The following is a 25,244-nucleotide window of genomic DNA, read 5'->3' as shown; positions in this document are numbered from 1 at the left end:
GGTGTGGGCTGCAGTAGGGTAGAAGACTGTATACAAATGTCGAGCATGGTCCTCTCAGTCATCCTGGTGCTGGAGCAGGAGGACAGAGCAGAATCAAACATTTCATTCCACTGGAGAGGGCCAGAGGCATGAGGGAGCTATCAAATCCACATTTAACACTGGAATGGAGGCAGAGAATAATGATACCTGGGTTTACTGCGTGCCAGGCATTGTCCTGGGTACTTGATGCATAGTGATTGACTTAATTCTCACAACAGCCTTATGGGGTTGATTAAAAAAAAAAATAGAAAGAAAGAAAACCAAGCCTGTTGCTGTCGAGTTGATTCCAACTCATGGTGACCCTATAGGACAGAGTAAAACTGCCCCATAGAGTTTCCAAGGAGCAGCTGCTGGATTCAAACTGCCAACGTTTTGGTTAGCAACCGAGCTCTTAACAACTGTACCACTAGGGCTCCATATTATTATTTAATCCATTTTACAAATGGGGAAACTGAGGCACAGGAGATTAATAACTCACTCAGGGCTGTAGAGTAAGGTGGTGGAGCTGCAGTTCTAACCCAAGCAGTCTGGCTCCAGCATCTTTGCTCTTAATTACTTTTTAATTACTAGTCTCCACCAAATCCCTGATGGGTGTCTGCAGGGGGTTGGTTCTTATAGTAACAAAAAAGGAACATTACAAAGACAGAGCAGGGTCGGGGAAAGATAAGAACCTTTAGGAAAATTCCTAGTTAAAGACAGTAGAATCAAATGAACAGAAAGATGCCTGGATCCTAGAGGCCAAACACGGGGCAGCCCCAGTAACCTCCAAGCGGGATCTTCGTTCCTAACAAGCCACCTTTGAAGGCCTTGCACCTGCCCACCTGCCTTCTTAACCGGCCTTTGCTTTCCTTACAGGTGCAGCGCTCCACTCCCTGGGCTGCCATTCTGCTTGTAGCTCAAGGCTGGTCCAGGTCCAGTCCTGAGATTATATAGGTTATCAGAACAGAATAAAAGCATGGATGGTGTGTGACTTCTTGTCAAGAGTACAGTTGAGCCAGGTTAAGCAGAGTTTTCTAGCCCTAGACCTTCTTTGTCCAAGGAAGAGTGTTCTAAGACTTTGGGCCTGATGGGCACCGTTTCCTGTAAAAGCAATGCCTAAAAATACACATTGCCATAGTATAAATGAAAAGAGATTAAAAACAACCAAAAACCTTTTATTTGACTGTAATTCTTAAGCACCAGAATAAATTTTAAACAGAATGCATTGAACTCTTGGTAAGTGCTGTTTTGAAATGAACAAATTATTGCATGTTCTTTTCAGCTGCTGATAAAAGTGGAATATAATACGCAGAAAAGACAATAAAATAAACAGTGGGCGCAGCTAATACCGTAATGATCCTGAATGAATAAGGACTCAGTAATGGATTAAATTGTATTTTATGCATGTACCAGCAGTCATGTCTAGGGAGTCGTCTGGTTGTTGAGACTTTCAGATCTGCTTCAAAAAGCCTATGTAGGCAGCTGAGGTCAGGCAGAAGACCCAGGCACGTAGGACCCTGTGAAATGTTCTGGATGTTTGGGCCCCCCACCCAAACTGACTGGGCATAGGGGCCTAGACCTCAGGTGCTCAGGGACTGAACAATAAAATAAAACTTAGCTCTTGAAAGTTTAAGAAGTGGGACCGAATTCAAACACTGTGAGGAAGCCTGGGCTAGAGTTCCAAGGAGATTATGTGTTGACCTTGGCCTTGGTCCTATGGTACCATCTGCTTGATCTTTAGGTCTGAGTGGACAAAAGAGAGTAACAGGAAGTTCTTGATCCTGTGAACTTGAAAAAGTCCCATCTGATGCCCTCTTCCTAGAGCAGAGCCTTCTCTCAGCTGATGTGGAGGACTTGGGTAGGCTTCTAACATTATTTTTCCTCCCGACAAATTTATCAAATCTGCAATGACGGTGGTGATCACAAAGCAAGTATTCGTGTAGGCCTCACTAGAGAAGGCCGACTGAATCTTATCTGCACTGAATTGAGAAGCTCTCTCTTCAGAATTATTATGTGTCTTCCTCCCAAGTAATTCATTTTCTCCACATGTTAGTATCTAAATTCTTAGGTTGATAGCAGCGATAGGCTATGAGAAGTTGGTGTTTCTTAAAGATAGATTGACTTCTCAGTCACTCCCACACAGACGGCACAGGGAAAATAAATTTCCAGCGAATTGTTATTTAAACTAAGACTCTACCTATAGATCAGTTCATTAAAATGGTCATTTATGGGAAGATAGCATGTTCGTAAATGTAAGAGGTACCCATCATTTCCCACTGGTTTGAATTTATATGGACCGTGGGCCTATTGTTTTATTCTTCCCTAATGTTCCTGGGGAACTTCCTAAGAACAAACCGCAGATTAAAAACCATTCATCTTGTCACATTCGTGGATCTAACGTGATGATTTAAGAAGCCTTTTCTCAGTAAATCTACTAAGCCCAAAGCCTCAAAGGGAAGCCCCAGTTGGGTTGGTGGTTGCTAACAGCAGAAGGCGAAACTGTCCACAGAGGGGGAGAAGGATGTCTGTAGAGCAGTTCTGTTAGGAGACCCTCCTTTTTCTTGCATTGTTTTAAAATCTTGCATGATTTGCATAACTTTGTTTATGGCGGGGGGGGGGAGGATCGACTGGTAATTCTTTTTACACGTTGGCAGTCTCCCCATAGCAATATGCTCACTCCCCGAGGACCTAGGATAGAATAACGTTAATTATTAACCACGGTAGAAGCAGGAGACAACTCTCTGACCAGCCTCCCTCCTGCAGCGTGCCCTGAGATACCTTGGTAGAATGGAATTTTCCCAAGTGTGTAAAATATCATTTAATTATTATTATTTTAAAATTAGAATGCCTCACTTGAACAACTAGGGACCAGATAGACTCTCTTTTTTTAACCTTAATATGATCTAAAGGAAATGTTTTTATTGTCATCTCATTTATACTTCTTACTTTATTCACAGTTACTATATTTATTCCTCAAAGTCAACCGCTTGTATTACTTTAGCTCTCGTAAACTTGAACTTTACAGAGACATTTTTCGCTCTTAAAGTACCCAAAATCATGTTGAAGAGGCATGGATCACCTTAGTTTAACAGCTGTTTGTCAGACTCTGGAGTTTAATATCAGTTCTAGACTTGGGGTTACAGAAAAGATGAGTAAAATACAGTCCCTTCCTCAAGAAACATGGAGTTTAGGCTATTTCAGAATTTCACAGTCTGTTTTTTTCTTTCATTTACTTTTTGATCTATAAATTTCTTTTCTACTTAGAATTTAAGGTTTTCCCTAAACAATTCCCTATACACTGAAAAGTGGTAACTCAAGTGAAAACATAAAGATTTTCAATTCTATCTGCTTTGAAAGTTGAAGAAGCACTCTTTGACTTTTGTGAGGGTAAATAAAAATCATTGATTTAAGAATGCAGTTTTAGGATATGGCACACAATATTTCTAGAGTAAAACGATCAATCCGAAAAATGAGCATAAGCAGAATAAAACTTAACAGATTCATTGTATGGCCAAAATGAATTTAAAATATCTTTTGGGTTGTCGTGCTTATAATTTTGGCTATATAGAGTCGTAGTGCCTCAAGAAGCCATTCTTTGAATATTATAGTTATTTTAGGTATAGAAGTTTATCGTACTTAGTACAGTTTCTCAGATATCATAAGTAGTGATGCACGCTTTCAGAGCCCATAGGATATTGTGGACAAGGATGATTACTTTAAAAATAGTGCATTGAGATACTTGATTTGGGAGAATGACCAGCTTCTGTCTAAATGCTTGTGACCATTCTGTTAGGCGACAGACATCAAAATCGCTTTTGTTACCTCTCAGGAAGAAAGTTAACAGCATCAATGACTATGACATTAAAGTAAGCTGAGTGAACATTTCATTGGGTCTCCCAGTTGTCAAGAAGAGAATCCAGGAGAAATTCAGGAAAGCACTGCTTTGAAAACTAAAGTTAGATTATTTATAAGCCAGGAGAAACTGCCCTTGGCCCGTGCCCTCATTTTCTTCTAAGCCGGTAGACCTCAGAGAATTGGGTGTGATACTTTGGGTCAAAGTATCCAAACAAGAAGTGTGTGAACATCTGCAGAGCTGGCATTGTGAATGTCGTCCATGTTTATTAAGTCATCCAGTGACCTGGTGGCGTAGTGGTTAAGTGCTACGGCTGCCAACTAAAGGGTCGGCAGTTCGAATCTGCCGGGCGCTCCTTGGAAACTCTATGGGGCAGTTCTACTCTGTCCTATAGGGTCGTTATGAGTCGGAGTCAACTCGACCGCACTGGGTTTTTGGTTTTCGGTAATGACCTAGCAGATGCAGCACTTCCTGTGGAAGGGCTTGGTTGTTTAGACTTGAAACTTGTCATCTTCACTTTGACTGACTCTTGTTTACCTGAAGGCACCACCATGTTAGCTGAAGAGATTATGCAGTTATTTGACTTTTAGGAAAAATATTGTTTTGTTTCTTCAACAAATGCATCAGGCAGTGACAGGGGCCATGCTCAAATACAGCAATAAGGAAGAAGGTTTGAATCCTGCAGACTCCATTGGTGGTAATCTAAGTCTTTGATCATTGCTTAATTGGGTTTTCACTTTGTCTCTCTGCAGGGTCTGTGTTCTTTAGCAGTGAGGAGTGTTTACAATGCTGAAGATGGTGGTGGGTTTGCTGGGGCCGACCTGTAGTTGAGTCTCAGCATTGCATCTGACTAGCCTCGTGACTTTGAGGGTCACTTCACATCCCCAGGCCTCTCATCTTTCGTGTGTAAAATGGGGATGATAATTCCTGCATCGTAGGGCTGTGTCGTTGTCATTAGCTGCCCCGGAGTCAGCTCTGACTCATGATGACACCCCTGTACAACAGAGTGAAGCACTGCCTTGGTCCTGCGCCACCTTCACAATCCTAGGTATGCTGCAGTCCGTTGCTGTGGCCGCTGTGTGTTTTGAGTGCCTTCCAACCTACAGAGTGCATCTTCCAGTAATGTATCGGACAATATTCTGTGTGATCCTTAGGATTTTCACTGACTACTTTTCAGAAGTAGATTGCCAGGCCTTTCTTCCTAGTCTGGAAGTTTTGACTGAAATCTGCACACAATGGGTGATCCTGCTGATATCTGAAATACTGGTGGCATAGCTTCCAGCATCATACAAAAAAACAAACCCAGTGCCGTCAAGTCGATTCCAAGTCATCACGACCCTATAGGACAGAGTGGAACTACCCCATAGAGTTCCCAAGGAACGCCTGGAGGATTCGAACTGCCAACCGTTTGGTTAGCAGCCAAGCTCTTAACCACTGCACCATCAGGGCTCCATAAAATGCATTAGCGCACGTGAAAAATACATATGCCTTTTTAACAAAGTGCTTGATACATGATAAATCACATAAAAAATTATTAACCATTGTTTATGTTGTTTCGTTTGCCTGCTTAACCAAATTGATCAGCCCCCTGTTGCCTGGTACCTGTTTGTTGTTGTTGTTGGGGGCCATCGAGTTGGTTTTGACTCACAGTGATCTCATGTGACACAGCAGAACTGCCCCGTAGGGTTTTCTTGGCTGTAATCATAACAGGAGCACATCACCAGGTCTTTCTCCCGAGGGGCTGCTGGGTGGGTTCAAACTGTCAGCCTTTAGGTTTAGCAGCCGAGTGCTTAACCATTGTGCAACCAGGCCTCCTTAGTAACTGTTTAGTGAGGCCAAAATGGTCAAACTTGTGATTATAGAAGAGCCCAAATGAATGTGGAGGTCAGTAGGGATTTTCCAGGCCAGAACTTTCCCCACCAAGCTATTATAAATTGCCTCTAAAATCAAAGGGCATGAAGATCAGAGGGAACGCATTCAGACTGTTTTGTGTTGACTGTATTTAATAGGACTTTTGAGATTTATTTCCTCATACAATTTCACTAATGGCAGAAAAAAAAAAAGATATAAATTTAGTTTAGAATCTAAGTACTGGAAAATAAAATGCTTAGATTAGATAATACTTTCATAGTTTTGTTTCATTTTTAGTTTAAAATCAGTTTTTTTAATTGTTAAAATAGAGATAACACGACGTTTGCTAATTCAGCATTTTCTCTGTGTAAAATTCAGTGACACCAATTACATCCATCACATCGTACAACAATGTTCAGTCACCATAGACGAGAGCTCAATGCTTTCCTGTTTTTTTCTTTTTACAAGAATTCTGTAATTTTTCCTCGACAATGACGTCAAATAATATGCCGTCATACTGAATTTAAAGTTGAAGGGTTTCCTTCTTAACCTGGGAACTTTCTTCAGTGAAAGAAGGTGTTGTGTGTGCAGAGTTTAGGAGATAAATCTGTAAGGAGGAGTTACTGAAGAATAATGTTTTTGAATGTAAACAGCAAGCCTCAGTAAATACATTGAACTGCCATAATCAGAACTGGTGTGTGTCTACCACATGGATGCGGCTTGTTCTCTTTCTCAGAACATTGCAACATTGTGCTAGATACTCTCTTCTTCCCCAAGGCTTTGTAGTGGTATTCCGTCAATGCTTGTTGAATGAACAAATTCAGGAATAGCAACATAATACACGTATACTGTCAGAATGACCATTTTAGCTACCTTAGCAGTTAAATCATTAATAAGGATTATTATAAAACCTATGGTAATTGTGATCCAGAAATTGTGGGTCTTAAAGAGTCTTAAAGATCCTCTAATTCAGTATTCCCATTTGACAACTGAGAACTAAATCCCGGTATGTTGATAAACCTAGGGAGTCATGGAGTTTGAATTAAGGCTGAACTCTTAAATTCCAGCTCTGCTGTTTGTTATCCTTCCTTGTTCTGGTACTCCAATCACTCGTAGGTTATTTCTCTTGATAGAGTCCCACGTGATTCTCAGGGTTTCTTCATTTTTTTTAATTTTTTATCTGATTTTTCTTCGAATATATAGGTGCCACATGTATTATCTTCAGTCTCACTAATTCTGCCTTCCATTTCCTCAATTCTGTTCCTCTGACTTCCTATTGAGTTTTCTAATTCTACAGCTCTGCTGTTTGAACAAGAAAATTCTTTCTGCTATAGATATGTGTTGGTATTTGTTCCCTTAGGATTCTCTGACAAAATACCTTGAACTTTCCTTGACTGTGTACAAGTTCTGTTATTTAGAATCATCTCTACATATGTAGAATATTTGCCTTTTATGCTGAGTCAGCATGCTTTCTTATATCAAAAAAAAATTAAGCAATGACAAATGGTCTTAAAACATTTACTATCTTAATAGTATAAATGATTAATTTAATACTAATTATATATTATATATAAAAATAGTACACATCATGGCATAGTACACCCAGCTAGTGTACCTCAGTTCTTTAAAATGGAAAACCACAAGGAATAAGTGTGATAACGTGTCTGCACTCACGGGCAGGGTATTATCTTTTTGGTGATGAGTGGAGTAATATAAAGAAAGTTTTAGGTATTGACTGGCAGTGACTTTAATGCTTAAGCTATTATTCACTGTGGCTATGAGTCAGAATCCACACGACATCAACTCTTTCTTGTTTTTCACTCTGTTCTAGTCTTTGCTCTAGGAGTTCTGGTGGCACAGTGGTTAAGAGCTCAGCTGTTAACCACAAGGTCAGCAGTTCGAATCTACCAGCCTCTCCTTGGAAACCCTATGGGACAGTTCTACCCTGTCACTACAAGTTGGAACTGACTTGATGGCAGATAACAAAAACCATAAGTCTTTGTTCTAGGACTTTACATGAAGTCACTTAATTCTCACAACAACCCAATAAGGAAGATACCATCATTATCTCCATTTTACAGATGAGGAAACTGAGGCATGAAGCCAATAAGAAACTGGCTGAAGGTCATAAGTTGGGTGTCGTAGAGCTGTCCTTTGAACTGGGAGTCTGACCACAGAGCCAGCAAGCTTAGTCACTGCATTCCAGTTCCCTGCTTCCAAACTTCCTGTTGAAGAGGAAGGGGTCCCAAATGGAGAAGAGTAATGAAGAAGCATGCTAAAAAGCAGCAGCAAGAGCTAAGCAAGAATATGGGAGGATTGGATTTAGGAACGGAACTGAGGTGCAAGTGAGGAAGGACAGGAGCCCTCATTCAAATGTACCCAAGAGGAAGAAACAGAAAGTGTGTGCCCCTATCTATACGGGAGACTGGATCAGAGAAGGGGGTTAGGGATGGGTGTCTACCATGTGGCTCTTCCTTGTCCCCCAGGCTTCTGTCCTCAGATCCTTCTTCAACCCTACTCTTTTCTTCATCAATTTTATCCAGCCATACCACTTCATATGTCAGCTCTCTGCCACTGACTTTCACATCTAAACCAAGACCCAGGACCTCCACACTCAAATATTTAACCGTCTACTCTATATCTCACCTTAGATGGCAAGTAGAAATATTAAGCCTGCCATAACCAAAATAGAAATCTTGATTTCAACTCTCAAGTCTGATTCCTTTCAGCCATCTCAGGACTACCAATATCACACCCAGGTTTCTCATGCAAAAAAAAAAAAGTAGCCGTTATCTCTAATCCCTTTCTTCTTAACCCCTCAACTCTACTGTAGACATGTTTGTTGGCTCTACCTCCAGAAGATACGTTCAACCCAGCCACTTCTCTCTGCACCCGATTATAGCTGGTTCACAACCCATAGTCATCTTTCAGCCCATCTCCTTAAAAAAAAAAATTTTTTTTTTTTTTTTTTAGTGGATCCTAAATGATCACCCCGCCTCCACTTTCCTTCCTTTTCTGTTCTTCTTATACCGAGCAGGTAGAATGACCTTTTAAAAGTCAGATCAGATTACCTCACTGCAGTGCACCAGATCCTCCTTTTGTCACTGGCCCCCTTTTGCAGACAGCACAAAATCAAAGCTCCTTACCTTGGTCTGCTGATGCCCTGGGACTCCGCTTCTCCTCCCCACCCCCCCCCCAAAAAAAACCACCCACTAATTCCTTCACCCCGTGTCAGCCATCCCAGCCTTCTTCCTCTTCCTTCAATGCATCAGGCTCATTCCCATTTTTGGGAACTTTGCGCATTCCATTCTTGCTGCTGGAAAGCATTTCCGTAGATCTTTACATCAGGTCTCACCTCAGATGTCCTAGATCTTCTCTGATGACCTGGACATGTGCTAAAGTGGTGGGGGGCCTACAGGGAATGGTATACTTATTTATGTGTCTGTCTTTGTATTTCTGTCTGTCTGTCTCTCTTCCCCACTAGAATGCCCTTTGAGGGGAGCGCTGTTTGTTTTTTTTTCAGTGAAATATCCCCAGCACAGAAAAAGTGCCTAGCACATAGTAAGCGCTCAATAAATGTTAGTTAACTGGCTGACAGTGGTTACCAAGTATTTGTTGCTAAATATATCAAAAAAGCTAACATACAATAAAATGTTCCAAAGTACATGGTCTTTCCAAGTTCCTTTAGTTAAATCAGCTAGTTTCATTTGGAATGATCACTTTGTAGGTAGATACTGCTAAAAGGTATCTAAAAGCAAAGCTAAAACTTTGCTTTTATGTGAAGGAAGAGTTCCTTATTTGTAACACTGTGGGTTGGCTTTGCCAACTATTATTTCATAGCTAGTGCAGAGAGTGTATGCAGGCTAAATTCAACAAAATTTTTATGAATTCTCAATTTATGGAGTTCAAATTAATGATGCTCTGCTGTGTAAAGTTATATAAAATTATTTTATTTTGCAGAAAAGCGTGACAGTAAAAACGCCATTATATATAGGCTTTTAAAAACACTCGAATGTACACCAAAAAGACATGCTGATTATCTTAAGAGAAAATAACATTTTTCTAGGTTTGCTGTCCTGTGAAAATGTGTTTACTACAGATTTCCTTCCTTGTATTTGTTCTGGGTAGTCGTTGGCAAAACTGACAAGACGCATTTACGAGGAGCTACATACAAAAAAAATACATTGAAGGTAATTGTTACATTTATTAAAATGACATCCATTTTGGTCCTTTGACCTCGGGAAAAGGCACTTGTTTTCTCAGAGAAATAAATGACAACAGCAACAATAACCACAACATAACAGTGGGAAGTAAGGTACGTTTTAACCCCAAATAGCTGTTAAGATGGCCCTCATGCTTAACAGCTCTTCAGAGTTTGAAATATTGCCCGTAGAGTCCCCAATTTGTTGCTACTTACCTAGTACCTCCTTGATGGAGTCGACACCTTCAGAGGCAATAGTAAAAGTGAAGGCAATTTAGGGCATAAAAAAGTTCTTCTAAGCCACACCTCAGTGTAGATTGCTTGTTATTGTGTGTTTTACAGGCGGAAAACTGACTGCATTTTGGATTAACCGTTTCAAACAGCTTGGGGAGCAGAAACTTTGAGTAGCAGCCAGGGCAGTTGGGAACAGATGACCAGGGCCTGCCTGCCTATCTTCCTCCCTTCCCCTTCTCCTTCCCCTTTTACCTACTGCCCTTTCCCCCTTCCTTCCTCCCTTCTTTCCTCCCTCCTTCTTTCAACAATGTTATTGAACCCCTTCTAGCCCGTAAACCTGTGGCTAGTCACAGCACAGCTTGGAAAAGAAGTGTAAGGCAAGACCTTACCACATGGAGACCCTGGTTTGTATAGGAGAGAAATAGAAGTGGAAACAACTAGGCACCGATTCCAAAGGACGGGGTTAACAGGTAGACGGCAACAAGTATGTCTCAAAATACTATTTTCTCCCATTTAAAACAAACCAAAAAAAAACTCTCATTTGGGAAGACAAGGAAATTGAGTGAATTCCTGGGTATTGTTTTCTGATGAAGATAATAGGATATAGACCCTGATGATTTTTCTTCCTGATTTACAAATTGATTTATATGCAAATTATTGCATTTAGATGCCAATTTAATTATTTTTTATGTGAAATAAGTGAAACACAACCAGGGGTACTTCAGAAAACACAGCACTCAAATGACATTACAAGAAAGTTGTTGTTAGGTGCCATCAAGTCAGCTGGGAATCATAGCGGCCCCGTGTACGACAGAATGAAACACTGCCGGGTCCTGCACCATCCTCACAATTGCTGTTATGTTTGAGCCCATTGCTGCAGCCACTGTGTCAATCCATCTTGTTGAGGGTCTTCCTCTTTTTCCCTGACCCTCCACTGTACCAAGCATGATGTCCTTCTCCAGGGAATGGTCCCTCCTGATGACGTCCAAAGTACATGGGGCAGAGTCTCACCATCCTCACTTCTAAGGAGCACTCTGGCTGTGCTTCTTCCAAGACGGATTAGTTGGTTCTTCTTGTATATTCAGCATTCTTGGACAACACCATAATTAAAATGCATCAGTTCTTCTTTGGCCTTCTTTATTCATTGTTCGGATTTAGCATGCCTAAGAGGTGATTGAGTATAACATGGCTTGGGTCAGGCACACTTCAGTTCTCAGGGTGAGATCTTTGCTTTTTAACACTTTAATGACATCTTTTTGCAGCAGATTTGGCTAATGCAGCATGTCTTTTGATTTCTTGACTGCAGCTTCCATGGGTGTTGATTGTGGATCCAAGTAAAGTGAAATCCTTGACAACTTCAATATTTTCTCCATTTATCATGATGTTGCCTGTTGGTCCAGTTGCGAGAATTTTTGTTTTCTTTACGTTGAAGTATAATCCATACTGAAGGTTGTAGTCTTTGATCTACATCACTGCTTCAAGTCCTCTTCACTTTCAACAAGCATGGTTGTGTCACCTGCGTAACACAGGTTGTTAGTGAGTCTTCCTCCAATCCTGACGCCCCACTCTTCTTCATATAGTCCAGCTTCTCAGATTATTTGCTCAGCATACAGATTAAATAGGTGTGGGGAAAGGGTACAACCCTGATGTACGCCCTTCCTGACTTTAAACCAATCAGTATGCCCTTTTTCTGTCCAAACAACTGCCTCTTTATTTATGTACAGGTTCTTCATGAGCACGGTTAAGTATTCTCGAATTCCCATTCTTTGCACTGTTATCCATAATTTGGTATGATTCACACAGTCGAATGGCTTTGCATAGTCAATAAAACAGAGGTAACCATCTTTCTGGTATTCTCTGCTTTCAGCCGGGATCATCTGACATCAGATGCAATATCCCTGGTTCCTCATCCTCTTCGGAATCTCGCTTGAGCTTCTGGCAGTTCCCTGTCGATATACTGCTGCAGCCGCTTTTGAATGATCTTCAGCAAAATTTTACTTGCATGTGATATTAATGATACTGTTCAATAATTTCTACATTCAGTTGGATCATCTTTCTTTGGAATGGGCATACATATGGATCTCTTCCAGTTGGTTGGCCAGGTAGCTGTCTTCCAAATTTTTTGGCATAGATGAGTGAGCACTTCCAGTGCTGCATCTATTTGTTGAAACATCTCAGTCGATATTCCATCAATTCCTGGAGCCATGTTTTTTGCCAGCGCCTTCAGTGCAGCTAGGACTTCTTCCTTCAGGACCATCGGCTCCTGATCAAATGCTGCCTCCCGAAATGGTTGAACTTCGATTGATTCTTCATGGTATAGTGACTCTGTGTATTCCTTGCATCTTCTTTTGATGCCTTAAATAGGTCATCAGTCTTGCAAAATTCTGTCATGTGCTCTCCGGCATTGTTTCTGTTACCAAGGCTGTATTTTCCCACTGCTGATCCTTCTTCTTTGTTTCAGACTTTCACATTCCAATCATTAGTAATTATCAGTGCATCTTGATTGCATGTTTAATCAACTTCAGACTGCAGAAGATGGTAAAAATCTTCAATTTCTTCATCTTTGGCCTTAGTGGTTGGTATGTAAATTTGAATAATAGTTTTATTTGTTGGATTTCCTTGTAGGCAGAAGGATATCTTATCACTGAAAGCACTGTACTTCAAGATAGATCTTTAAATGTTCTTTTTGACTGTGAATGAGACATCGTTCCTCTTTAATTTGTCATTCTCAGCATAGTATGGTGTAGTGGTTACGTGCTACAGCTGCTAACCAAAAGGTCATCAGTTGAAATCCACCAGGCACTCCTTGGAAGCTCTATGGGGCAGTTCTACTCTGTCCTGTACAGTCTATGAGTTGGAATCGACCCGATGGCAATGGGTGTTTTTTGTTTTGGCGTAGTATACTGTATGACTCTCTGATTCAAAATGGCCAATACCTGTCCATTTCAGCTCCATTTAGCCTAGGGTATCTATCTTCAAGCATTCCATTTCATTTTTGATTTTGACAACTTCTAATTTTCTTAGCTTCCTACTTTGTACATTTCACATTCTGATTATTAATGGATGTTTTCAGCTGTTTCTCCTCATTATGAGTCATGCCACACGAGCAAATGAAGGTCCTGAAAGTTGACTCCATCCACATCACTAAGGGCAACTCTACTTTGAGGAGGCAGCTCTTCCACAGTCATATTTTGAGTGCCTTCCAACCTGAGGGACTCATCTTCCTGCACTACACCAAAAAGTGTTCCACTGCTGTTTATAAGATATACACTGCCCAGTTTTTTTTAGAAGAAGATCTCCAGGTCCTTCTTCCTAGTCTGTCTTAGTCTGGAAGCCCTGTTGAAACCTGTCCACCATGGGTGACCTGGTATTTGAAATACTGGTGGCATAGCTTCCAGCATCACAGCAATACCCAAGCAACCACAGTAGGACAAACTGACAGACGAGTGGTGGACTGGGAGAGTACACTCATGATTTTTCTGCCAAGTCACTCTTAGAAAATGAGTCAGTATTTCCAGCCTCCATCTTAATTAAAATAAAGAGGACCATACATTGCTCTGTTTTCCTTTGAGATGACAGATTTTTCTCTTCACAAAGAAACATAACCTGTGTTTATATGGACTACTGCCCCCCTCCCCTGAGGCTGCTCACTGACACCTTGATGCCCCTCACTCAGTGCCCCATGGACCATGTCCAGAGCGCCATAAACTGTAACTGTGGTTGCTGGCCTCTCAACAGGACCACAGTCCTGCACTCTCAGTACTCCTTTAACACAGAGGAGCCTGGAGGAGAACTTCCGAAGCAGGTGAAGTTCAAATTCCTTCCACTGGATATTTGTAACCAAAAGGGAACACTTTGCATTGAGCAGATGTCCACTGAACAGCATTCATATTGTTTTCCAAGGTCTTGGTAGAAATTATTCACATTTTGCACACTCTTCCCACACAACTTACTCTCCCCTTCTCTCTTACACACACACACACATCTCTTGTGCTTGGTGAAAACCCATTTCCTGGTGCCTTTGTCATACTGTGTTGTCATTGTTAGCTACGGTTGAGTTGGCCCTCAAATCACAGTGACCCCACGCACGATAGAATGAAACACTGCCAGTACGCCGTCAGTGACGTGAAGACAGTATCACACAAAGCACCATGTTCTCATCTTTGGCAATGCTAATTGTTAGAAAGCTACATTTCATAGTGTGCCTAGAAAAATAAGGAGTATCTGACTAGGCAGAGTGGAATGGGGAGAGTGTTTTTGACTAAGAGAAGAGACATGGAGCTAAAAGAGCTTGGGACAGTGAGAAACAGTCAACAGGCTCCTTCACGGAGGAAAAAGGTAGACTGTAACTGTCTCATATCTCTCCGGTGGGTGCAGAGGGAAGCGTCTGACAAAAGGTAGAATTAGCTTCATAGGTATTGGGCCAAGGCAAGACCCGACACCAATTTTCACTCATTTAAGGCAATTAACGCTCAGTTTGTCTGTTTTTTGCTTTTTTTTTTATCCTATCTCTTCCAATAAGGCAGTCTGAATTAAATATCCAAGCAAATTCGAAAATGCTAATTCCAACAAGATTCTTTTTTTTTTTTTTTTAATAAGAAAAACATCAAATTATAGTGTGAAATGTAATCATTTTTACTTCTGGAGCTAATGTGATTTCTGAGTGGGAAGTTGAACTTTGCTTGCCTGAGGAAGAAAACCACTTTTCCTCAGAACGGTAATGACTTTAACAACGTATAGTTCTAAAAAGCCTGCGAGTGTTGGGATTAATTTTGAACTCATCCAAGAAGTGTCTTCAGAGGTTGGGATTTATTGGAGAGATTGCTAGAGACTGGAAACCATGTGGCCATTGGGCTCCTTCTTGCGGAGGGAGACTAACTCTTAGCTACAGAAAAGTCAACATCTATAAACCCATGACCAGTATGTCCTCTTCTATATTCTTCCAAATGCTGTAGTTTGTGTTAGAATGGATCATCACCAGATTTTGTTTTCTCCCCTGAAATTTTGGAAACCAGCCTGCGCTTCATCTAATCATGGCCACTCAAAGATTTGACAAACCTTAGACATTTTCAACTACCAACAGTACACCTGTGTGTACAGCAGTCACAGTAATTCATGGGTAATTTCAAGGATGAATGTTTCCCTGGAGGAGCAACAGTGCATTAGATACCAAGGGGAAGAAAAGAGCGTTTAATATTTTGACCGGAGTATTTTCAAAGTCGTTGTTGTTGCTGGTAGGTGCCATTGGGTTCCGTCTGACTCATAGCGACCCTATGTCCAACAGATCGAAACACTCCCAGGTCCTGCCCCATCCTCACAATCGTTGTTGTGCTTGAGCCCATTGTTGCAGCCACCGTGTCACTCCATCTCATTTAGGGTCTTTCTCTTTTTGCTGACCCTCTACTTTACCAAGCATGATGTCCTCCTCCAGGGACTGGTCCCTCCTCATAACATGTCCAAAGTACATGAGACGAAGTCTCCCCATCCTCGCTCTAAGGAGCATTCTGGCTGTACTTCTTGCAAGACAGATTTGTTCGTTCTTTTGCCAGTCCATGGTATATTCAGAATCCTTTACCCACGCCATAATTCAAAGGCATTAACTCCTTTTCAGTCTTCCTTTTCATTGTCCAGCTTTTTCATGCCTGTGAGGCAATTGAAAGTACCATGGCTTGGGTCAGGCACACCTTAGTCCTTGAGTGACGTCTTTGCTTTTGAACTCCTTAAAGAGGTCTTTTGCAGCAGATTTGCCCAATGCAATAAATCGCTTGATTTCTTGACTGCTGCTTCCACGGGCATTGATTGTGGATCCAGGTAAGACGAAATGCTTGACAATGTCAATATTGTCTCCGTTTATCATGATGTTGTTTATTGGTCCATTTGTGAAGATTTTTGTTTTCTCTGTGTTAGGTGTAATCCATACTGACAGCTTAGTCTTTGATCTTCATCAGTAAGTGCTCTAAGTTTTCACTTTCAGCAAGCCGGATTGTGTCATCTGCATATATATATGACAAAATACCATTGCCACTCAGTTGATTCTGACTCATAGTGACCTCATAGGACAGAGTAGAACTGCCCAATAGTGTTTCCAAGGAGTGGCTGGTGGATTTGAACTGCCAACCTTTTGGTTAGCAGCTGTAGCTCTCCATAGCTGTTAACCACTGAGCCACCATCTGCATATGGCAGGTAGTTAATGAGTCTCCCTTCAGTCCTGATGCTGTGTTCTTCTTCATACAGTATGGCTTCTCAGATTATTTTAATTCATTGTATATCTGTGTAGTTCATAGCACAATATCTGGCTATTTTTGTGGGGGAGCCCTAGTGCTCTTTTGGAACCTTATTCTCAGAATTTTGAAAGCCCAGATGGCATTCTGAAATCTCAGTTTTAGCAGCTGTCAGCCATTGGTCTAAAATGTAATGATCAATTCCAATTGTACCGTACTCTAATGCAGTGTTATGTATCCCTCGATAAGAAGAGAAATGCAGTTTTTGTACCATATTTCTCTTAGGTCAGTGCACAACTGTTCTTCATTTCCCCCCATGTAGAGGGAGGCCAGCTTATAGCCTAGTAGATACCACTGTGGACGTCCCCTGAGAAAGGAAGAAGCAGCATGGGGGAGGAGTTACAAAAGACCAGATCAAGTAAACTCTGGCACACCAGGGCTCCTTTTTATTCTTACTCATACCACAAGTCCATTGTTCCAATTTTTTCTAATGATAAACTAGGATCAGCTGTGGGTTGTGATAAGAATATTATAAATGTGTGGATTTGTGCGTGTGTATGTGCACTTTAGGTGAAAGCTTACAGAGCAGATTAGTTTCTCATTCAACAATTCATACACAGATTGTTCGACATGGGTTGTAGTCCCCGCGATGTGTCAGCACTGTCCCCTTCCCCACCCTGGGCTCCCTGTTTCCATCAGTCTATCTCTCCTGTCCCTTCCTCCCTTCTCATTGTGGAGTTTCTTATAGTACCCTTTTCAGTTTTATTTTAAAAAGACACAGTTTGCATATGTAAGAAATGACACTCTTGGTTATGTGCTGGTAGGCTAGGCCGGCCTGTGATGTCGTAACAAGGAAACATTGAAATCTCAGTGGCTTAACAGAACAAATTTTTATTTTCCTCTCCCGTCGCAGTCTGAGGTTTGGGTGGTTTTCTTCAACGGCCCTTCATCTGGGGACTCGAGGATCCAGTGCTGCTCTTCAGGTGTATTCTAGAAAAATTTCTGCCTGCTCAGCCCCATTAAATGATTGTATAATCGCTTTCTTGTTGACGAAAACAACCAGTAGCAAGAGTTCTGTTTTTTATGCCTGCAGATCAGGGTTTTTGTTTTGTTTTGTTTCCTCCTCAGGATGTTTCCCATATAGGGTATCCATTAGTTGTTAATTAATAGTTGCAACAGAGACGAGGAACAACTAGCAGGACCTTCTAGAACACAGCACATACATGTATGTGTGACCCTAAAAGGAAATTTACATACCAAAAAACTCGAAACTTGCAATAACTGATCTTCTCTTCTTCCCAACCTTAGCACAGTGGCTGACACAAAGCAGTGATACTGTAAATGCTTGTCAAATGAATGAACGACTGAATTCAAAAATTCTCCTTAGCTTTGTCTTCACTCTAAAGACAATTTTTTGAAAATTAATTTAACTGTTTAAAAATATTCCCTATCTCTACATGTCTGTCGGAGACCTTTGTGTTGCCATGATGCAGAACAGGTTTCAGTGGCGCTTCCAGACTAAGACGGACCAGGAAGAAAGGCCTGGCGATTGACTTCTGAAACTAAGCCTGTGAAAACCCTCTGGATTACAATGGTCAGATCTGTAGCCATTAATGGGGATGGCACAGGACCGGCAAGTGGTTCATCCTGTTGTGCATGGGGTCCCTGTGTGTCAAGTCAGGGCCTGACTCAACAGCACCTGACAACAAACAGGTCCCAATTCATATTTGCAGTGAATGTTTTTGAAACTAAGATTTTGAACTTGACCTGTTGTAATTCAACATGAGAACTGGAGTTAGGGAATGTTTTCCAAACACAGGAATTTGCCCTCTTTTTTTCCTGAACTGGCGTACGATAAGACTTTTGAAATTTAAGTAGAAACTTAGCAAAAACATCAAATGTGTGAACCGCGAACTGCACTTTGAAAAAAAGAAATTGAGTGAAGATAGTCACCGAAAATAAAAAAAGCTGTTCAGTAAAATCTCTCAAATATCATCCGAATCATTCTGTGTAGAGTCATTTCAGTTGCTTGAAGTATCGTAGACTTAGAGGTAGGACAGTGTTGAGGCGATAGAGATTGGTGTCAATTATGAACAAAGGAAAAGGAATCGTATTTGCTCACGGTAGAAATAGAACAGGGCTGGGCAGATTTTCCCTTGGATGGGCCTCATCAAGTGGTTGTTTTGCTAACGGGGGAAGTGGGGCATGCAAGACTGTAAATCAAGCAATCTGCATTCACACCGTAATGATCTGCAAATGACTTATTCATTTCACTAGAATAAAGCAGACTCATGAAATCAATAATTTTGCTATTCATTTATGCTGTATACTTTTTTTTTTTTTTGGAACAGCCCATGAAGCCATCTCTTAACATTTCACTGAGCTAAAAAGGAAACACAGAGCGTGCCTCTAGCAAATATCTTTCATTTCCACTACCTCGTGTTTCTATCTTCTTACATGAAGACTGCTCAAGGCTAAGTCTTCTCCGTTGGCGTGAGGTCAGCGGGTGGCTGTATTAACGTTAGTGAGGAGGCTTTCTGCACACAGTTGGTGAGAACGGGCCTGCGGGAAACCGGTCAGAGATGAGCTCAATTGTTACAGTTAAGGGCTGGAGCTTCTTACCTGTTTTAGGAAAATAAAAGGTCAGCTTGTTGCTTTGGAGGTTACAAAAATGGTCATTGACTTCATCTCAACAGTTTCCATATAAAAGTAATAAAGTAGCACTTCCAGGACTTAGCAGACGAGGCTGCTAAGTTACATCAGTATCCTACCCTTGGCTCATCATGGGCCATAAACACGCGCCTCTTAAATGTACTGCGCTACCGTCTTTCCTCTGAGACGGGAACTGCCTCTTGCTCTTCTGTGGTTCTGAGACTGAAGAAGACTGAAGAGAATCTGCTGTTTTAATGTTAACTTTGGAAATACACTCTGCAGGGACCCTGCTGCCATGTACCTTTCACTACACTGGAACTACCTTTGTTCTTGGGTAATGAAGGAATTGTAGCTATATTACTATATGATGCACTTGAATATTTTCATTCTAGTAAAGAGAAGTTACAAACTGTTCAAATTGTTCCTCCAGTGAAACGCCTTTTTCCCTTTTCCTGAGGATACAGCTCTTGACCTGGTGAAAAAAATGAAAATAATCGATTTCAGATTTGCCCCTTGTTTACCTCAAGATTTGGCAATGGCTGGGATCTCTGGCACATTAGCCAGAATCAAAGTCAATAGCCGCAGTCTAAAGACGTAACCTTTTCACGACTCTTCTCTGAATTAGAGACTTAATATATGTCGGTTTGTGAGAAAACAGATGTTGATCTTAAGACTTAAAATGTTTATTGGGAAAATGAAGGGAGCTGGATATTCAAAACACATTATTTACTTTCTGCTTTTTAAAATAACCTTGTAATTTTTCTGTGTATTCAGTTGACATTATAAGAAATCCCATGTGGGGGGAGCTCATTGCACCAAAAGAAGAAGAAAAGAGGGAATGACTGCCTTCAAGATGCTTAATATCTGAGGGCTGCACGGTGTACAAAAGCCGGGAATCTCACCACCTACAAATTTCTGAAATCCTCCGTACCAATTGTTCAAAAATGTCTGTGGTTTCAATGGCTTCTGTTATTATTTTTCTGGGGAGAAGTCATTTCTTTTTTTCTCTTTTTTAAAATAACACCCTAAGTATTCGCTAGCAGATTTGAATAAATCAAGCCAGAAATATCCTGACAGTGCCCCAAACAAGACTTGTGTGTATAATGTGAGTTCTTTCTTTTTAATTTTAGAATCAACATTGTCCTATGTTAGGCAGCTGGAGGCAAGAGTGAGACAGCTGGAAGAAGAAAGTCGCATGCAGCCCCAGGTGGGTGACTTCCAGAAGCTCATAGCTAGTCAGTGTCATTTCAGTTCTAGTATTTTGTTTGGAATTGAAAGTCTCAACTAAATTTTCTCTTTCAATGGTAGAAATCATTTTGTAAGTCACCATTCATCAATGTGGAGTGTGATTGCTTTCTGTGACGGCCATTGTATGATCAAGTCTCTTAGGTGTGATGTGAAAGGATACAGACGTCTGAAATAAGAATGTAAAGTAATTTCGGAAGGAAGGAAAAAGGGACAATAAAAAGAAGTAGAAAATAAAGATGCTTCCATAGTACTAGTCATAGTGCCTATAGCTGGTGGATATTGGGAAGGGAGCCTAATTTAAGTAGAAAATTTGCTAATTTATGAGCTAGTCAAAGCTGTAGGTAGTTGGAGGGTTTCCTATTTTAATTAAATTAGTACTTTCTGAAATTCTTTGTGATGTGATTCAACTCTTCGATGCAACAAAGCGATGACAGTAATTGACAGTTTTACTTTGGGGCTTTGTTTCTTTTCCCTGGTGGATGTAAAGTAGACCTTTTTTTTGGGATATTTAATGCCTCGTCATATGTTTCACTTATAAAATTATTTCCAAGGGCTGTTAACTGGGCGAGAATGATTCTGGTCTCCTGGGTGGTGGTTTTTAGGAAAAGTTTTCTTGAGGAGTTGAACAAACTACTGGCAAGGAAGACAGTATGTGTTCTAATATTTTATAAAAAGGAGTGTTCTACACGATTAGTCACTTCTGTTTTTTTCAACATTTTGGTGACTATTTCAGTTTTGTGTGTGACTAAGGGAAAAAATTGGAGCCCTGACGGTGCAGTGGTTAAGAGTTCAGCTGCTAATCAAAAAGCCTTCAGTTCAAATCCACCAGCCACTCCTTGGAAACCATGTGGGGCAGTTCTACTCTGTCCTAGAGGGTCACTATGAGTCGGAATCCACTCATTGGCAATGGGTTTGGTTTGGTTTTAAGGGAAAATTAAACTTAAAGCAACTAGTAAACGATAGTTTATATAGTGAAAACTCAATGGGACTGCCTTGTTTTTCCAGGTCTTATACGTTTTCTGCCTTTGACAGGGTGCAGTCTTACCACTTTTCCATCAGTTGTTTTAGTGGAAAATATTTGAGTTTTCCTTCTCTGACAGGTTTCAGTCTTATCCAAGTTGCAGCTTTCACAGGTTTTACTATAAAAAAGTTATTTTGAAATAAAATGACAAGGACTAGTTAAAATTCAGGAGAATAGATTTGAATATTAATGTGAAGACTCTCTGGAAAGGCATTTTAGGTCTTTTTAGTCTTAATTTGTTTTTAAAGTATTTGTGCTCGTTAATGATGATTTGAGTTGTCAAGTACTGTCTGTAAGAATGTGTTTCCCTTTCTTGGATTGGCCAACCATCTGGGTAGGAATCTTGAGATTAAATGAAACCAATCAACTTCTTTCAAACTCCGTGAGTGTGTCAAAACTCAAGATGACAGGAGGGATTACTTGTATCGTGAAAGAAAATCCTACTGGTAGGGTTTTTTCTTTGCTTTTTTTTTTTTTTAATTTTTCTTTGGTTTTTGCCTTTTACATTGGAGCTACAGTATGGCAGTGCTAGGGGCTTTTGACTGAAAACATTTAATTCCTCACCCTGCTTCAAATAAAACTGAAGAATGTAGTTAGTTTTTTTTGGAAATATTGTACATGGTTATACTATAAAACAACCTCTCAGGCTACTAGGAATATAAATGAAAAGAAATAGGAAAAAATTAGGTATTTTTCTTAGTTTCACTTTGGGAATTGAGGCTCAAATCAAACATTGAAATACATAGTATTTGCAGAGTTAAAACTAACCAAAAAAAAAAAAAAGCCAAATCTGTTGCCGTTGAGTTGATTTCAACCCATGGCGACCCTATAGTGTGGGGTAGAACTGTCCCATAGGGCTTCTGGTGCAGCTGGTGAATTTGAATTGCTACCTTTTGGTTAGCAGCCACGCTACTAACCACTGAGCCACAAGGGTCGGTTTTAGAGTTAAGACTAGGAGGATTAAACCGCTTCTCAAGTTGAAGTTTTCAGTCATGTGGTTTTTAAATGCGTATTTTACTATCAGGAAAGTTTTTTTTTTCCTTCTTCTTCAAGAAATGGCTAGAAAAGATCACATTTTATTAGATCTAAGATTTTACTGATGTGGGATGAACCTTCATCGTTTGTACTACTAAAAAAAAAAAATGATGTCAATTATACCAAGCCTTGCTGATTTCAGAGATGTTAAAATGAGAAAAAAATGTCTTAGAATTAGTTAAATAACACCTCTTTACATATCCAAAGTACTTTAATGGAACGACTGTCCATCATTTGAAATACCCTATTGGACATATGCAAAGAAATCAAGATTCAGTTCAAAAATAAGATTTCTATTAAATTTCTGTATCTGAGAGTGTTGCCTCCATTGAAAGCTAAGACAGGTAAGGTAGAAACACCAGTTGCAATTACGCGTATAAACATAAACCGAAGTGAGCAAGGACAGTAGGCGAGACCCTAGGGGGAAACACAGTGAACGGATCTCCTAGCATACAGAATCGTGTGAAGGGAACCTCATGGAAGGCTGGGAGTTGGCTGGATAGCACAGAGGCATATACAGCTTATTTTTAGGAAAATGGTACTAACCCTTTCTTCTACATATACTGTAGGGAATATTACCAGAGGCAAATCATGGAACTTATTGGTAATATTACAAATAATGAGTGATGAGATTTCCCTGCAGAAACCATGGCTGCTATTTCTGACTGCATTGTGTTAGCTGATTTGCAAGGTTGATTCAATGCGATACGCTGACATCCTTGCATATATTAGTCTCAACATTTGAACACTTGATTTTCAATTCTAGGAGTTGGTTCACAGTGCCTTGATTAGTAAGTATTCCTTTTATCTCCCAAGTTTACAAAAGTGCATCCGTTTGCCTTTGGAAAAACGAGAGTACAAATGTGGTTGGGAATCCCAAATATTTTGAATATCTTTTGTGGCTGTGGCCAGATTCCCTTCTGGTAGTGTAGACTAAATATGTCAGCGTTTTCTTGGAGGAGGAATCCCCTTAATGCTTATTTCTATTCTTTATATAAAATCATGTATAAGGATCAGAAAGGCATAACTTCTCCCTAACAAAATACATATTTACAAATAAACAAGATGGGTATGATAAATGCTTATGGATATCTCTCTGGTCAGGGGCAAAGGCCTCAGCTGCTTCTTACCAAACCCCATAATGAAGGGGTTCTTCATTAGAGAACAGATGAAGAAATGGGGAAAAGATTAGTAGGTCTGTCCAGTGGTAGGAGGAGCCGGGGGCTAGTGAGAGAACATGGACACAGTCGCCTTGAGGGTCAGCACCCAGGGAGTCAGGAGCGATTTGCTCTCTCATGGTCTCTGAGGTCTCTGAGATATTCTGCCAGGATCACTGAGCCGGACTTTAAATCTGGTTTGTGAATGAGCATTTCAGAGAGTACCCAAAAGTATGAAGGGCCTCATTATTTTCAGGAAATGTAAGTTATTTGTCAGCTGTTCTTATTTGAGAAAAAAAAGAAAGATACCTTTTTTTGTTTTTTGCTGTAGACATACATATAAAGATTACTATTTCAACCTTTTTAGATATACAATGTAGTACATTAATTATGTTCATATTGTATATATTATGCAGTCTGAAATTGAATAAACATGCAATTGAGATGCATTGATAATTACTGGTGATTGGAATGTGAAAGTTGGAAGCAAAGAAGGATCAGTATTTGGAAAATATGGCCTTGCTGATAGAAACAATGCTGGAGATAGCATGATAAAATTTTGCAAGACCAATGATTTATTCATTGCAAACACCTTTTTTCAACAACATAAACGGTGCCTATATGCGTAGACCTCGCTGAATGTAACACACAGAAATCAAATCTACTATATCTGTGGAAGGAGACAGTGGAGCAGCTCAATATCATTAGTCAGAACAAGGCCAGGGACCAACTGTGGAGCAGACCGTCAATTACTCATATGCAAGTTCTAGTTGAAGCTGAAAAAATGTAGAGGAAGTTCATGAGAGCCAAAATCGGACCTTGAGTATATCCCATCTGAATTTAGAGACCATCTCAAGAATAGATTTGACATGTTGAAGACTAATGACCAAAGACCGGATGAGTTGTGGAATGACATCAAGGACATCATACATGAAGAAAGCAAGAGGTCATTAAAATGACAGGAATGACAGACAATACCAGAGTGGATGTCAGGAGAGATTCTGAAACTTGTTCTTGAACATAGAGTAGCTGAAGTGAAAGGAAGAGCTGGTGAAGTAAAAGAGCTGAACAGAAGATTTCAGAGGGTGGCTCGAGAAGACCAAGTATTATAATGACACATGCAAAAATCTGGGGATAGAAAACCAATAGGGAAGAACACACCCAGCATTTCTCAAGCTGAAGGAACTGAAGAAAAATTCAAGCCTCAAGTTACAATACTGAAAGACTGAATAGGGGAAATATTAAACAACGCAGGAAGCATCAAAAGAAGATGAAGGGAATACACAGAATCACTGTACCAAAAAGAATTGGTCAAGGTTCAGCCATTTCAGAAGGTAGCGTATGATCAAGAACTGATGCTGCTGAAGGAAGAATTACAAGCTGTACTGAAGGCATTGGCGAAAAACAAGGTTCCAGGAATTGACAGGATACAAACTGAGATGTTCCATGGAATGGATGCAGTACTGGAGGTGCTCAGTCCTGTATGCCAAGAAATTTGGAAGATAGCTACCTGGTCAACTGACTGGAAGAGATCCGTATTTGTACCCATTCCAAAGAAAGGTGATCCAACAGAATGCGGAAACTATCAAACAATATCATTAATATCACACAAAAGTAAAATTCTGCTGAAGATCATTCAAAAGCAATTTCAGCAGCACAGTGACAGGGACTTGTCAGAAATTCAAGCTGGATTCAGAAGAGGATTCGGAGTGAGGGACATCAGTGCTGTTGTCAGATGGATCTTGGCTGAAAG

General features: G+C 40.4%; 1 protein-coding gene across 4 annotated transcripts in view; it reads left to right on the top strand.

The window, feature by feature from the left end:
• The window catches only part of CCDC85A (coiled-coil domain containing 85A), a 237,652-nt gene that overhangs the window by 169,669 nt on the left and 42,739 nt on the right, over positions 1-25,244 (top strand). For all 4 annotated transcript variants that reach the window (XM_049870146.1, XM_049870145.1, XM_049870144.1 and 1 more), the window contains exon 3: positions 20,161-20,237. In XM_049870146.1, the coding sequence (XP_049726103.1) occupies positions 20,161-20,237 (77 nt within the window). The remainder of the gene's footprint in view (positions 1-20,160; positions 20,238-25,244) is intronic.

Source organism: Elephas maximus, chromosome 26, assembly GCF_024166365.1.
Source record: "Elephas maximus indicus isolate mEleMax1 chromosome 26, mEleMax1 primary haplotype, whole genome shotgun sequence".
Classification (NCBI taxonomy): domain Eukaryota; kingdom Metazoa; phylum Chordata; class Mammalia; order Proboscidea; family Elephantidae; genus Elephas; species Elephas maximus.
Note: the sequence above shows the minus strand (reverse complement) of the source record. Positions and strands in the feature narration are given on the sequence as shown.